The sequence below is a fragment of the Sebastes fasciatus genome, chromosome 18, assembly GCF_043250625.1.
Source record: "Sebastes fasciatus isolate fSebFas1 chromosome 18, fSebFas1.pri, whole genome shotgun sequence".
Taxonomy (NCBI): Eukaryota; Metazoa; Chordata; class Actinopteri; order Perciformes; family Sebastidae; genus Sebastes; species Sebastes fasciatus.
The window spans coordinates 19,973,328-19,988,251 of NC_133812.1; the positions used below are offsets into that span (position 1 = coordinate 19,973,328).

Sequence of the window (14,924 nt, forward strand, 5' to 3'; positions counted from 1 at the left end):
GGATGTAGCTGGGTAGCTAAATGAAGCTTCAAAAGACAAAGCTTTGATTGGTCGACTGGCTGTCAATTGGCACAACAGCAGACTTCTATTAATCAATGAACATCAGACGTTGGCGGTGATTTAGAGGTCTGAAACGAGGATAAGAATTAATAGGAAGACCGAAATGCAATAACACTGTTGATAAATTAAAGGCTGATTTGTATATTTGAATAACAACTAATTATTTTCCCTGTTTACTTTTTTATAAGTGAGGCAAATAAATTGTCTGCAGTTCATCTACAAACATCATCATCCTGACATGTATCATTCATCATTCAATCAGCAATATTCAAACAGCAATGGATGAAGTTTCCTGTCTGAAAAGCTCTCATAGGCTCAGATAATGCTCCGGTTCTGGCACCCTTACAACTTGATCTCTTTTTTTTTTTTTCAACCATTTTCTATTTCTTATATAACAGCAGACAAATGAGTGTGTTCACGGTTTTATGGTCGCCAATTATCTAGTGAGAATTGGCCTGCAGTGCTTTAAACTCTTATAATAATTAGAATTCTCCCTAATGAAGAAATTCTGCTCTGAATTCAGCAGAAGAAGTAAAACATATTTCTTTTGATGCACACAATCAGACCACATGCACATTTTACAACCTTTATACAGTGGCGGAAGAAGTACTCAAATCTTTTTATATAGTAAAAGTAGCAATACCACAGTGTAGAAATACTCTGTTACAAGTTAAATTCCTGCATTCTTAACATTTACTTAAGTAAAAGTACAAAAGTATTAGCATCAAAATGTACTTAAAGTACCAAAAGTAACTCACTATGCGGCATGGCTCCTTTCAGAATAATATATTATTGGATTATAATTTTTAATGCATTAATATGTCAGTATCAAAGACTGTATATAAAGATGGATGACGTGTCTCCACTTCCTCCCACTGTACTAAAATGAAGCCAAAATCTTGACATTTTGACGAAGTAGCGATCGGGCGGGTGGAGCCGCGATTATCGAGGTCCCACCCACACAACCACTCGAGCCAATCACGAGCCGAGCACAGCCGCGGCTTGTTATTGAAGCCACCTAGCTGCTACGTTAGCACCACGGTTGCTGTTTGGCTAGAAAGACACAACAACTAACCATAATATCTCTATAACTACATTTATGATCAAACTGACACACGTTCTATTACACAGACTGGTGACGGTTATGGAAAGTTAAATCTCACTTCCCTCACTCTATAAGCAAATAGTAAACACATGGCTAATACAGCAGACGTTGTGATGTAATATTACATTAATGACAGTAGTAATATCCTACATATTTGTGAATTCGGGTACATTTTATTAACATTTAGCTTTAAGCGGTTTTACTGGCTTTTGTTATCATTTTTTCGTTTTGCTGTGTCACAAATAAAGTACATTATTATCATATCAGATTAGTGCTTAAATTCATGTGTTTTCTGCACAGATAATCAATCGTGCTGTTTTGTGAGGCCTTACTGCATCTCATGTATTCTGTTGATATGTGTGGTATAAATGTTTCTTGTAGGAGTTGGAGGCTGAGTCCAGGTTCTCAGAGGCAGAGTACCACTTCATGGAGGCTGAAGAGTGGAAAGCTGCTGTCCACATGTACAGAGTCAACGACATGTGGGAGGAAGCATACAGGGTAGATACGCTCACATTTGTTTTCTTTTGGCTCGCTAGCTGCATTACATGTCCAAAGATAACTGCATATAACTACATTATTTTTGTGTTATAAGCCATTTATTAAATTCTTAAATACTTGCTTATGGATGCTCAATAGGACGACTCAAAGTGAATTGAGATTAGGTTTCATCGGCACGGCATTATTACCTTGCTTCCCTGTTGACAGTGTTTATTGCTGCTGCTGGTTTGGGAGCACGGAGCAACTTTATAGCTTCTATCAAATGTGTTTTTCTCTGGGATTATCTGTGGTGAGGGGGTTAGGGAGCCACACTGCTGCAGGACTCCTATAGTGATATATCTTTTACACATATACTTGTACATGTGTGTGTGTGTGTGTGTGTCAGGTGGCTAAGAGTCACGGAGGTGCCGGAGCCCAGAAGCAGGTGGCCTACCTGTGGGCTCGGAGCCTGGGAGGAGAGGCAGCCGTCAAGCTGCTCAACAAGTTTGGCCTCCTGGAACACGCCATTGAGTTTGCTGCAAATAACTTGTGAGCTGCACCACAACACGTTGACATAGAATACAAGTACTACTCCAGTACTGTGATTGTATTGTGAAACCTGACGTGATTTCTTGCTCTTTATTTCCTCCCCAGCTCATTTGACTTTGCCTTCGATTTGGCTCGTCTCTCCTGTAAGGAAAAGATTCCTGAGATCCACCTCAAACACGCCATATACCTGGAAGATGAGGTAAATCTGTCACAGTCCTGCTGCATACAGTAACCTACCTGCTGTCCATACTGTACCTCCATATGATATGCATTACCAAAACCACTCCACCACCTCCACAAACCACATCATCTCAAACAGCATGTTAATACCTGCTACAAACTGTGTGGTTGCTGCAGTGAAAGTTGGGCAGAATCACAGTTGGCTGCCTTTACATATTTCACTGTTTTTCTGATCTGCAATATTTATCTAACCAGTTGTAGGAAAAAAAGCTTTTTTTTCTTTTACATCTGGGTCTCATCTTTATAGTTCTGTCCATGGGCAAAGTATGAGACCCCACCACCGCTCCTAGTTGTAGCCTCTTTTTGATGTTATTTTGTGTCTCTTTGTAGTCATTTTGAGTGTCTTTGTAGTTTCTTTGTGTCTCTTTGTTCTCATTTTGAGTGTCTTTGTAGTTTCTTTGTGTCTCTTTGTGGTTGCTCTGTGTCTCTAGTTGCTTTGTGTCTCTTTGTAGTCATTTTATGTTTCTTTGTGATCATTTTGAGTCTCTTCCTAGTTGGTACAAGTCTCTTTGAGTGACATTTTGTAGGTGAAGGCCAGGAGGGCCCCTGACACTTGACTGTATGTTAGGTACAGTAAGTTGCGCTTATTTCTGATATTCTGTCACTCTTTCATCTACAAGGGCAAGTTTCCTGAGGCCGAGGTTGAGTTCATCAAAGCAGGAAAACCCAAAGAAGCTGTGTTCATGTGAGTACATTTAGCTCTGTGTTGCTGTCAGCTGATCAGGCGTTATTACAATTAGGGGTAGATTTATACTGTATCTATATGCAGACAGCGTTGGAATGTACATTTATTTATACTATTTTGTATATTGTATTTTTCCATTTTATTTTTACTTTATACTGCATTTTAGAGGGAAATACTACACTTTTCAAGTTCTATGTCTACACATAGGATTTTAACTACTTCTTAAATCTTCTGGGGGGTGTTATATTGTTTTTTGGGGTGTGTGTGTGTGTGTGTGTGTGTGTGTGTGTGTGTGTGTGTGTGTGTGTGTGTGTGTGTGTGTGTGTGTGTGTGTGTGTGTGTGTGTGTGTGTGTGTGTGTGTGTGTGTGTGTGTGTGTGTGTGTGTGTGTGTGTGTGTGTGTGTGTGTGTGTGTGTGTGTGTGTGTGTGTGTGTGTGTGTGTGTGTGTGTGTGTGTGTGTGTGTGTGTGAACTGCTTCAGGTATGTCCACAACAAGGACTGGGCCAGTGCGCAGCGGGTGGCTGAGGGCCACGATCCAGAGAGCGTGTCTGAGGTCCTGGTCGGCCAAGCCAAGTTCTGCTTTGAACAGAAAGATTTCCAGAAGGCCGAAGCCTTCCTGCTCCGAGCCCAGAGACCTGAACTCGCTGTTAAATATTACAAGGTAACTGTAAGAGCCGAACTGGCTTCAGAGAAAAAACAAGAAAAGAGTTGCAAAATGTTCAAAGCAAATTGGACACTTTTGGCTTTTGAATTTTTAGGTTTTCAATCATTTTGGCTGTGTCAATGCATATAGCATACATTTTGGCAAGTGTGTGTTGAACCTCAGCTCCTATAATAAGTCTATAACAAACTATGTAGCCCAAATACAGACACTCAGAGCCTTATGGACAAAAATGTCCCCATTAAACCCATTAAAACCGCAATTTTTGAGCCCACGGCCATTACAGCATAAAACCATGCATTCTCTTATATCAGGCTTTTAATCTCCTAACTTCAAAAATTGTAGTTTTTACTAATTTCCAACAGATTGAGCCATTTTCTCATCAGGACTAAAGTTGATTAAAAGATTTAACTAAAATAATATTAATATATAGTATTTTATAGCAGTTATAGGAAGGGGACATTTTTGTCCTCTAAGGTAACAAGAGGACATTTTTGTCTTCTAAGGACATCAGTGCAACTTTTTTAAACGTATGCATAGGGATAAATTCAAATCATAAACTATAACCATCTCCCTTTTTGTCAGTTATTCTTTATTATTATTATTAATTATTTTTATTTATTCCATATTTGTTGTTTGTTTATCAGGATGCAGACATGTGGAGTGATGCCATACGTATCTGTAAGGAGTATCTCCCCAACAAGCTCTCCATGCTGCAAGAGGAGTACGAGAAGGAGACCACCAAGAATGGAACCCGGTGAGATTAAGACCAAAACATATAAGAAATCAATGGGCCTCATTTCTTGTAATGGTCATTTACTTAATCGTAGTCCAGAGAGCCTTAAAATTGTGATTTCATTTTTTGTTTTTCGTCCCCACATAACAGTAAAAACGGTCTTGTTGTAGCTACAACAGTAGCAATAGCAGATGCCTAAAGCCTTAATAACAGGACTCATAATTATAGATTAGATATTTGGTATTTGCGGAACACTATTTTAAGAGTTTGTATTAGATTTCGATCTGTTGTTATGTTATTAAGAAAGCCCTTAAAAGCCAGTGGGAAATCACAAACCCCACTATGAGCATTTCACTCTCTCCCCATTCACCCAGCAGTATAATCTATGCACAAAGAGTCAGTTTGATGCTTTATTAAAACACAGCTCATGTATTATCCTGAACAACGAATAGCTCGTTAGCCGGCAGACCAGCAGCATGCAGCTCTCATCCTCCTCCCATCGCTTCTCCCTCTTTAATGACTTGTGGGAGAAAACATCAAAAGTTACCAATGGAAACGAGCGAGGAAGTGAAGGTTAAAGAGAGAAAACACTGAATTATTCCTGCAGAGTTTACAGCTCCGACTCCAGATAAGTGCAAGGCTTCTTAAAAGCATCTGCAAACCATGATAGAACTGTAGTCTTGATGCCTCGTCATGAAATGTAATGAAGATTAAGGTAGTGAAAAAGACAGAGATCACTAACAAGAAAGGGGAAGAAATAGATATCTTTTGTGATTAAAAACTATGATAATTTGTGGTGTGATCCAGACAGAGAAAACTATGTATTTTGTTCCACATTCATTGCAGCCCAAGTGAATCGCAAATTAATTGCACATTTTATATCTGCATGTGATTATCATAAAGTGGGCATGTCTGTAAAGGGGAGACTCGTGGGTACCCATAGAACCCATTTTCATTCACATATCTTGAGGTCAGTGGTCAAGGGACCTCTTTGAAAATGGCCATGACAGTTTTAATATAATATACCTGAAAATAAAAATCGTTGTGTTTTCAAACACTGGCTCTAGAGAGAGCCTTTTCTGTTTTTACGTTACCTGAAGGCCACCGTAGTTCTCCGACACGCTTGTGAAACTGCGGTAACGTGAGCCGCAGAGTGCAAAACCGTGGTACCGTCAGCCGCCGTCTGTCTTCCGTTGCTCCTAAAGTAGTGTTATTATGGTAAGAATGGCCTCTGAAACAAGGCGAACGATGTTACCACGATTTTGCACTCAGTGGCTCACGTTACCGCAGTCTTGTAAAGGGAGGAGTGAGCGAAGGGGTATTTAGTTGGTTGCAATCTGCAACCACACCACTAAATGTTGCCAAATCGTACATACTGTCCCTTTAAATGAAAATCTTCAAGATTATTACTTTATGTCAAAGCAAGATTACTTTTTTGTTGCTAATTGGCCCAATTATCAAGAGTCTAACATTCAGGGTTTCTAATATGTTTAATAGTGCCTTGTTGTATATTTGATGTTTTGCTCATTTGAATCTGAAAATGAACCTCAAATGAAATGCATTTATTTGTGCATTTATGTATTTGTCTCCTTATATGTGACTGTGTGTGTGTTTGTTTGGTGTTTCAGAGGAGTGGAGGGTCTGCTGGAACAGGCTAAGGAGTGGGAGCAGTCAGGTGAACACTCGCGGGCCGTTGAATGTTACCTGAAGGTGAAGGACGACTCCAACGTCGCCCTGATGGAGAAGTGCTGGTTGAAGGTAAAAGATCAATTTACAACAGGTCCAGTTAGCACAAACACAGTTCCAAGATTTTTTTTATTTTTCAAACACTGTTTTTATTGTGCTTTTAACAATTTGAAAAACACAACTCTCCACATGAGCGGCCATTCAAAGTAATAATGTGTCATATAATACAAATATACAGTACACAGAAGACTATTGTCTTACCAACAGATTAAATAAATAAATAATAAAATAAATATATAAAAAGGTAAAGAATAATACTGAATAAAATTAAAGTAAAAATGTTAAAAATAAATAGAAATATAACCCTTGTCAATTTAAATTTTGTTTCTGGTCTGAAGTAATTTATGGAAGGCGATCATATTTTTTAGAACTTACCCTCCCGTGTTTTTAATGAGAATTTTATTTTCTCTAAATTTAAATGACAAATTAATATTTTACATATGGAGAGTTTATAAAATATGATGCTTTGCTACAGATTAAACCACCAACAGTACGTACAAATAGAGCTGAAACGATTAGTTGATTAATCGATTGCTCAATTGACAGAAAATCAATTAAGAAACTATTTTTGATAATCGTTTAAGTAGTTTTTTATGTAAAAATGCCAAACTTTTAATAGAAAATGAATAGAAAAGAGCTCATAAGTCTTAATTATGAAAAAGAATACAGTCTCTAAAATGTTTTAGTAAACAAGTAACTTCTCGTGATGCTCAACACTGCTGTACTAAACTCTTTCTAATGCTTGAAACTAATTTTTGTGTTAATGTATTATTACGATATCTAATCTCAAATGTATCCTATATGATAGTTTTTTTTGTTGCCTCCCCAAATAGCCAACTAAAAAGCAAAATGAGGAGTACACAGGCTGGGAAGTAAAACCAAAAAGCATTTTAATTTCACCAATTAGCTGCTTTCACAGTCAACGATGTCGTGATGGGTTATAGAATTGATGTATAATGGCAGCCAACATGATGGTGGAGGAGGGGAAAAGGTTACAGGGTCACCAACGGATTTCCTTGTTATTGATTAAAGTGCTATTTGAAATTTGAATGGTTCGGTCTGATGGTGCTGCTGAAAAGAAAGGTCACGGGGTCACACAGATCAATAGTAGATATAGAAATAGAAAGACCGATAGTGTGCGCTCGTTTGAGAACTGAACGCTTGGTGACCCGGTGGCGTTCGAGGTCACAGGGTCAACACAGTCAATATGTGGCTTCATGTAGAAAGCCTGAATATGCACGATAGATTTTATTCCAATTACTTGTATGTGATGGACAGTAGATGACGGTCAGCATGCCCCCAGTCTGGACAAGCAGACAGGATTACCAGGACGGGAGCAAAGTAATATACTGCTGTGGACGGGGGCAGCAGAAAAAACTATTTTAGAAAAAAAATCAATATCAGTTTAAGTGTACACTATATAAAGAATATTTTCACTGCTTTACCTTGCTGTCAGACAGCCCTTTACGACGGGGAACTGAAGCCATTATCTCTCTTAAAAGCCACCAGACTCCTTTGACAAAAACAGTAATTTTACCTTGGTGACAAAAGGACACATACTCTGGTCAACGAAAGGTCTTTTTGCGTGTCCTGCAGGTGTTTCACATGTCCATTTTATTTGTGTGTGTCTCCAGGCAGCAGAGTTGTCCATCAAGTTTCTCAGCGGAGATCGAGCGGTGGAGGTGATCCAGGCGGTCGGACCGCGACTCACACAGCTGAGGAAGTACAACGCTGTGGGTGCACACACAAACACACACAATATCTTAGCACACGTTTAGAACAAATTGCTCCAAACTTGCTTGTATGAGTCAGTTTCAGCTTTTTAGTGTTTTTAATTTTCCTGTTTTTTTTCATCTCGTGTTTAAGGCTGCTGAGCTCTACCTGAACATGAACCTCATCAAAGAGGCGATCGATGTGTTTATTGAGGGCGAGGAGTGGAACAAAGCCAAGAGAGTCGCCAAGGAGCTGGAGCCCAGGTTTAAACTCACACACACTTTCACATATACAGTACATCAGTGGTGGAAAGTACATTTACTCAAGTAGTATTTACGTGTTCTGCTCCTTTATACTTCTACTCCATCACCAAATATTGTACTTTTTACTCCACTGCTTTTATTTTATAGCTTTGCAGATTCCGATTAATAATCCAAAATACAATAAACAAATAAATTATGATGTATTATTATAGGTTAAGATATATAAGGTTAAGTGGTTAAAATGAGCTCCATATTTACCAACTGCAACATTAACATTAAAGAAATGCATCAACAATTATAATGCATGGCTTTGTTGAATAAGCAGTTATTATTAAATTATTAATTATAATGGATTTTTTCCAAATGATGCCAAAAATATTCTGTCTACTGAAGCTTTAAACATGTTTAAAACTTCTTAAAATACATGGAAATCGTCTCCGCTTCAGAATAACTGGAGATTTTTTGTTCTTTTAATGTCTTTGTCCTGTAACTCATTACTCTGATCTGATCTTTGACAGGTACGAGGATTATGTGGACCAGAAATACAAAGATCACCTTAAGAACCAAGGCAAAGCCGACTCTGTACGTACAATTACTCACACAGGATCTAACAAGTGCATTTTTGTTGAGTAAATATTGTCAGTCTAATACTGTAAAGGGCCTGATTGGGACAAAATCCAATATCAGCACAATAGGAAACATAACTTGAATACTTTATATAGTCTAATTTTAAGCTTCATGTTGTCGTTGATGAAACTGAGAAGCTGTTTTTATACCTGTGTGTGTTTTGTAGCTGGTGGGCGTGGATGTCATAGCAGCTCTGGACATGTATGCAGAGAGAGGCCAGTGGGAGAAATGTCTGGATACAGCATCTAAACAGGTACTGAACACACAATCAAACTTACTCTGCTAAATGTGAAGTTTATGAACAAAGTATTGAGTTTCTCTAGAGCAGTTAGTGTGTGGGGAAAATACATAAGTAAGTAAAACTGGATGTATGTAAAGTTTTCCCTGATTATAAAACCTCAAACCGTGTCAACAGTCAGTGCTCCTCATCATCGTTGTTGTGTTTTGTCAGAACTCTAAGATCCTCCATAAGTACGTCGCTCTGTACGCTACACACCTCATCAAGGAGGAAGACGCTCCGAAGGCTCTGCAGCTCTACAAACAGCACGGAGCGCCACCTAACCCTCAGGTACAGTATTCACTCCCTTAACTCCTACTGCATGGAAAACTGCTTCCAATGGACACCTTATAGAGAGGCAAAGTCCCGCCCCTTCCAGTGGACCACCATGGCATATTATTTCCGAAAAAATATGAACAGTAGTCAACGGCGAGAGACTAATAATTTTTGGATCCCGTTTGAATTGCGCCATGAATCACACATATGATGTCAGTTTAAAAGATAGTTTTGCAAGTCAAGAAAGATGCAGTTTTTCGTAAAACTGTTGAAGTATAAGACTGTAAAAATACATAATTAGAAAGATTTTTTTTGTTTCCATAGACTTTATTTTAAATTTGTGAACAATGCAAAGAACATTATCCGATACATAGGCAAACGATACATAAAATTAAATATAAAAAAGTAATATAAAACACAAAACATGCCAGGGGTTAATATATATAAATAAATAAATAATAGTAGTAAAAACATTAAAATGGGAGCACAAACTCACCATTTTACTAGAACACAAAATGATCTCTTCTGATAAAATATGGCTAAATAAAAGCTGGTTTAATGTGTTTTTGGATACAAATCTGCCTTTTCAGACTACTTGTTTATTAGAGCTACAACCACACCATGAAATGTCAGACATCTCTTGTTTTCTGTATTTATTTTATGATACAAGCACAAAGCATCAATAGAAGGTCCAACCAATAACTTTTTTTTTTACTCCCAGAACTTTAACATCTACAAGCGCCTGGTCCTGGACCTGATTAACCTCCCCGACACCGATGGACCAGAGTCGTACCGGATGTGGGCCGACCTCCGCAATTTCCTGCAGCAGCTGGTAAATCACAACCCTATCTGGTTTAGACCATCTAATGTAGAGAGGGTGCTGCTGTATTTCCTTGATTATATGATGTGAGTCTCATAACTGTAATTCCATTTTTGTTGTGATGCCTGTGTGTTGTGTGTGTGATTTCAGTGTGAGAACTTGTCCCGGTCGGTCGAGGCCAACTCTCCAGCTCATGAAGACTTCGAGCAGATGCTGCTGATCGCTCACTACTGCGCCACTCGATCCGCCGCAAAAGGAGTCGCACAGCTGGTACACAAAACACAGCTTTGTTTTTACTTTTTTTTTACATTTTACCTGCCTAGATATAATAATATAATAGATTTGGGGGCTAAATTCACATGTTCAAGAACTGTGGGGAGCGATGCATCTCGCCACCAGGTTCAAAATCAACTGCTGCACATTTATAATATATGCAGTCTTTGTCTAATGACTTGTATAAAAAGCAACAAACTTAAACCTCTGAAAGATGATTTATCTTTAATACCAGAGCTTAACCCTCTAGTTTTTCAGTTTGACAGTTGACGTGTTTTATTGCTATTTCTCTTCATCTGCAGGTCAGTCTTCCAGCCCAGCTGTCGGTGTCTCTGCTGCGTCACACTGAGGTCGTTCCTGCAGACAAGGCTTTCTACGAGGCCGGCCTGGCCTGCAGGGTGGGTCAGATTTTTTCTAGACGACCATCCCAGTCCCTCTGACTGATACATGGACCTGTGCACCAGATTCACTATATATAACTTTGTTTTTTAACACCTGGCAGGATGTTGGCTGGGAGAACATGGCCTTCATCTTCCTCAACCACTTCCTGGATCTGTGTGATGTGAGTAAACTCAACCGTAGGAGAACAACTGCCCACAAAATCATAATATGTCCCATGAAGTAAAAGATCCAGTATTTTATGGACCGTTTGACCGTGAATCGATGGTTCATTTCTGTCTCCAGGCGATTGACGAGGGGACGCTGGACGCTCTGGACCATTCCGACTTCATTGATACCGACATTCCCTTTGAGGTTCCCGTTCCCACCAAACTCTGTGTCAACGTAAGACATCCTTCCACCAAACACATGCCGAAACATCCCGCTGGACACACAACCTGGGTCCCTTTACAGACATGCCCACTTTATGATAATCACCTGTGAGGGTTTCTGGACAACATTTGTCATTGTTTTGTGTTGTCAATTGATTTCCAATAATAAATATATACATACATTTGCATATAGCAAGCATATTTGCCCAATTTCATGGGGTTAAGAGTATTAAATACTTGACAAGGTACATTTTGAACAGATATAAAATGTGCAATTCATTTGCGATTAATCGTGATTAACTATGGACAATCATGCAATTTATCACGATTAAATATTTTAATTCATTGACCGCCCTAACGCTAACCTCCTTAGGAGCCGCTATTGTTGTTTAGAACCAACAGTCGCCTCTCTGTGTCGCGTCTCACACACCTAAACCGCGCCAGTAGCTCCTCACAGGACACTGATTGGTCCAACTTTTATGAGATTTTCCATAAATCTATACAGTCTACATGTAACACGACTGTAAATCCCAATAAATATGAACTTGTTGGGTAGCCATAAATATAGCAAATTAATTGCAATAAACCTTTTTACACAGTCACATTGTGGGGACTCGCCTTCCAAATGGGGACAAAATGCACATCCCCATAACATAAATCATTATATTTTAGGGTGAGGGCTTGGTTTAGGATTAGGGTTAGGGTTAGGAAGTAGCAGTTACAGTTAGGGTTAGGGTAAGTCTCCAGACATGAATGTAAGTCAATGTAATGTCCTCAAAAGTCATGAAAACATGACTCTGTGTCTGTGTCTGTGTCTGTGTCTGTGTCTGTGTCTGTGTCTGTGTCTGTGTCTGTGTGTGTCTCTGTGTGTGTGTGTGTGTGTGTGTGTGTGTGTGTGTGTGTGTGTGTGTGTGTGTGTGTGTGTGTGTGTGTGTGTGTTTTACAGGACGCCCAGCGGGAGCAGATCCGTGACTGGGTGCTGATGGTGTCCATGGACAATCGGTTGGAGCAGGTTCTGCCGCGTGACGAGAGGAACTCGTACGAAGCCTCGCTGCTGGCCGCCAACACCGGCCTCCGCTCTCTGCCCTGTGTCCTCACTGGTAACACACACACACGCACACACACACACACACACACACACACACACACACACTCACACTCACACACAAAAAAAAATGAATTGAGAAAAGTTAATGTTAATTAGTTAAAAAAACATAATTTAGGTAAATAGATAAAACAGAGAGAGATCTGTGTTTGCAAACGAACCCTTAAAATAACACAAACTTGCAGAAAAAGCAAAGAAAAACATTCAATCTTTGTGAGAAAAAAATAATCAATGTACAACAATACTGTAAAACTTAATCTTGTTGAGATAATACATGTCCTTCGTCGTCTAGTTTTCATTGTTTACCTGTTGATGAATAAAAAAAGCACTGTTAACTTCAAATGAACAGTGGCTGCAGAGTTTTTTGCTTGACAGAAAATAGACTAGATATACCCAAGAAAACAAGGTCACACAGAGGGCGTATATGGCTCTGCTTAGATATCTTGTATCTCTAAACAAGCATATCTCAAGATATTGAGACAACCTGAGGTCTTATATTTTTAATTTTTTTACTCTCTTTTTTTTCTTTTCTGGATGTACTTATACTTTGAAAATCTGTATCTATGTCTATGCAAATTTGTATCTCATTTTGAATTTGAAATAAATATAGAATGACATGATATGATATAAAATATACCTTCACCAGCAGCAATATATACCATCACTTGGCTGCTAGTATTGATTTCCCAGTTTGCTGCTTGAATGTAGACGCACACACACTCCGAGTATACCTGCCCTCACTGTGTGGCGTTCCTGCCTCCAGGTTACCCCGTGCTGAGGGACAAGATCGAGTTCCAGTCTGTGGGGAAAGCAGCCAACAAGAAAGACTGGAACAAATTCCTTATGGCCACAAAGGTAAGACACAAAAATATCCAGTGGTGGAAAGTAACTAAGTAGATTTACTCAAGTAAATCTTGAAAGAAAGTACTTTTACTTCAGTGAAGGATCTGAGTTGTCTGATGTCTCACTTACAAAGGCCAAACTCATTTCACAGAGTTTCATCATCTCTCTCAACATCACTGATTTTTATGTGAATCAGCAGCGTCGACTAACCGCGGCATCATTATCTACACGAAACACACACTCAAACACACACACCTACCTTTATAGCTTCGCCGTGCGGCAGCGACATCGCACGTTTAATCTGTTTTGTGATTGGTCGTTGTTTGTGTCCGTCTTCCCCCTGCAGACCAGTCACAGTTCAGAGTGTCAGGACGTCCTCAAGTTCCTTAACCAGTGGTGTGGCGGCCTGCCGGCGTCTGGGTTCTCCTTCCACTGACACACACACACACACACTGCTATTTCTCGATTTGGTACACTTCCATTTTTGCTGCAAGATTTGTAGTACTTCATCCATCTTTTTCTTTCTCTTCTCCATTGCTCTGGCGTTCATGTATCCAAGAACTCTTCGTAAAAAAAAAAAGATATACACCAAATATATATTTATTTATTCAGCTTTTCATGTATATTTTCTGTAAATTTGTTGGTCAGAAAGCCGTTTCAAAGCCTTCTCTACTCTCCCAAGTATATAATCCCTTTTTTTTATTATTTCAGTCACATTTTGAAGCAATTTAATCCAAAAACAATGTATCAGAATCGGCCACATATTCCAATATGAGGCATATATGTGTAACTGGACGATGTAAACTCCTGCGTAGGACGATGAGCCCACACTAATTTGTTGAATTATTACCCGGTACATGATCCCTTAATAATTTACTTACTTATTTCCAGTCTTTGGCTCTCAGCACAAGGAACAGGTTTACGTTTATGTGGGACTGAGTCAAAATAAACTACAGTGTGTGTGTTCATGTTAATGAAGGAACATGTGACACAGTGACACAGTGAGGCTCATTGATGTGTTTTTAATAGTTTAGAGCTCTTATTTTGCATCATCAATACGAGGATGTCCGGACACACAAACCTCCCACGGACCTCCTACGCACGCACAACAGTTTATTCTGAGCCGTCACCATGAAAACACATTCCTCCTCTCTTTCCTGTATCATCTATCTTTTCCTCTCATCAGAAGGACTTTCTCTCAGGATGGCATCGCTGAATAAAAACCAAAGGTTCCCGTCAGATTTGAACTAAATAGTTTCTCCTCCAAGCAGATGTTATGATACTTTGATGGGTTCGACTGGTACTGACAGTTAGAAGGATTATTTAATGTGTGAAATGAGCTGTTTCTCTGTGTGTGTTTCAGAAGTCGGTACCTTCGGCAATGCCTTTATTGTGTGTTTATATGGAATGTATTTTGTTTAATAAAGTTAAAATAAAAGATAGTTTTCAAGTATTTTCCAAGTGCTGTTTTTAATCCCTTTTTATTTTGTCGGTTTTGCTCATTTTGTAATGTTTGTTCAGATGGGAACACAGTTGTTCGTATGGTAGGAAACTTAAGTGATATTTTAAGTCTATTTCCTGTGTATGGAGGCAAGTAAGTGCCAGAAAGAAACATTTTTATTAGGGCTGTCAATTGATTAAAATATTTAATATTAAAGTTCAAAATGTGCCTCAAAGGGAGATCTGTCAAGTATTTAA

At 39.0% G+C, this 14,924-nt stretch overlaps 1 protein-coding gene across 1 annotated transcript in view; it reads left to right on the forward strand.

Annotated features, from left to right (window-relative positions):
* ift172 (intraflagellar transport 172) overlaps nt 1-14,679 on the forward strand; it is a 39,857-nt gene extending 25,178 nt beyond the window's left edge. The window contains exons 29-48 of the mRNA XM_074616032.1: nt 1,547-1,663; nt 2,049-2,191; nt 2,297-2,390; nt 3,052-3,116; nt 3,597-3,777; nt 4,425-4,534; nt 6,142-6,271; nt 7,894-7,992; nt 8,126-8,235; nt 8,754-8,817; nt 9,029-9,115; nt 9,314-9,430; nt 10,137-10,247; nt 10,386-10,505; nt 10,811-10,906; nt 11,011-11,070; nt 11,193-11,291; nt 12,225-12,378; nt 13,147-13,238; nt 13,573-14,679. Coding sequence (XP_074472133.1) covers nt 1,547-1,663; nt 2,049-2,191; nt 2,297-2,390; nt 3,052-3,116; nt 3,597-3,777; nt 4,425-4,534; nt 6,142-6,271; nt 7,894-7,992; nt 8,126-8,235; nt 8,754-8,817; nt 9,029-9,115; nt 9,314-9,430; nt 10,137-10,247; nt 10,386-10,505; nt 10,811-10,906; nt 11,011-11,070; nt 11,193-11,291; nt 12,225-12,378; nt 13,147-13,238; nt 13,573-13,662 — 2,139 coding nt within the window. The 3' untranslated portion in view covers nt 13,663-14,679. The remainder of the gene's footprint in view (nt 1-1,546; nt 1,664-2,048; nt 2,192-2,296; nt 2,391-3,051; nt 3,117-3,596; nt 3,778-4,424; nt 4,535-6,141; nt 6,272-7,893; nt 7,993-8,125; nt 8,236-8,753; nt 8,818-9,028; nt 9,116-9,313; nt 9,431-10,136; nt 10,248-10,385; nt 10,506-10,810; nt 10,907-11,010; nt 11,071-11,192; nt 11,292-12,224; nt 12,379-13,146; nt 13,239-13,572) is intronic.
* Nucleotides 14,680-14,924: the final 245 nt, after the last annotated feature.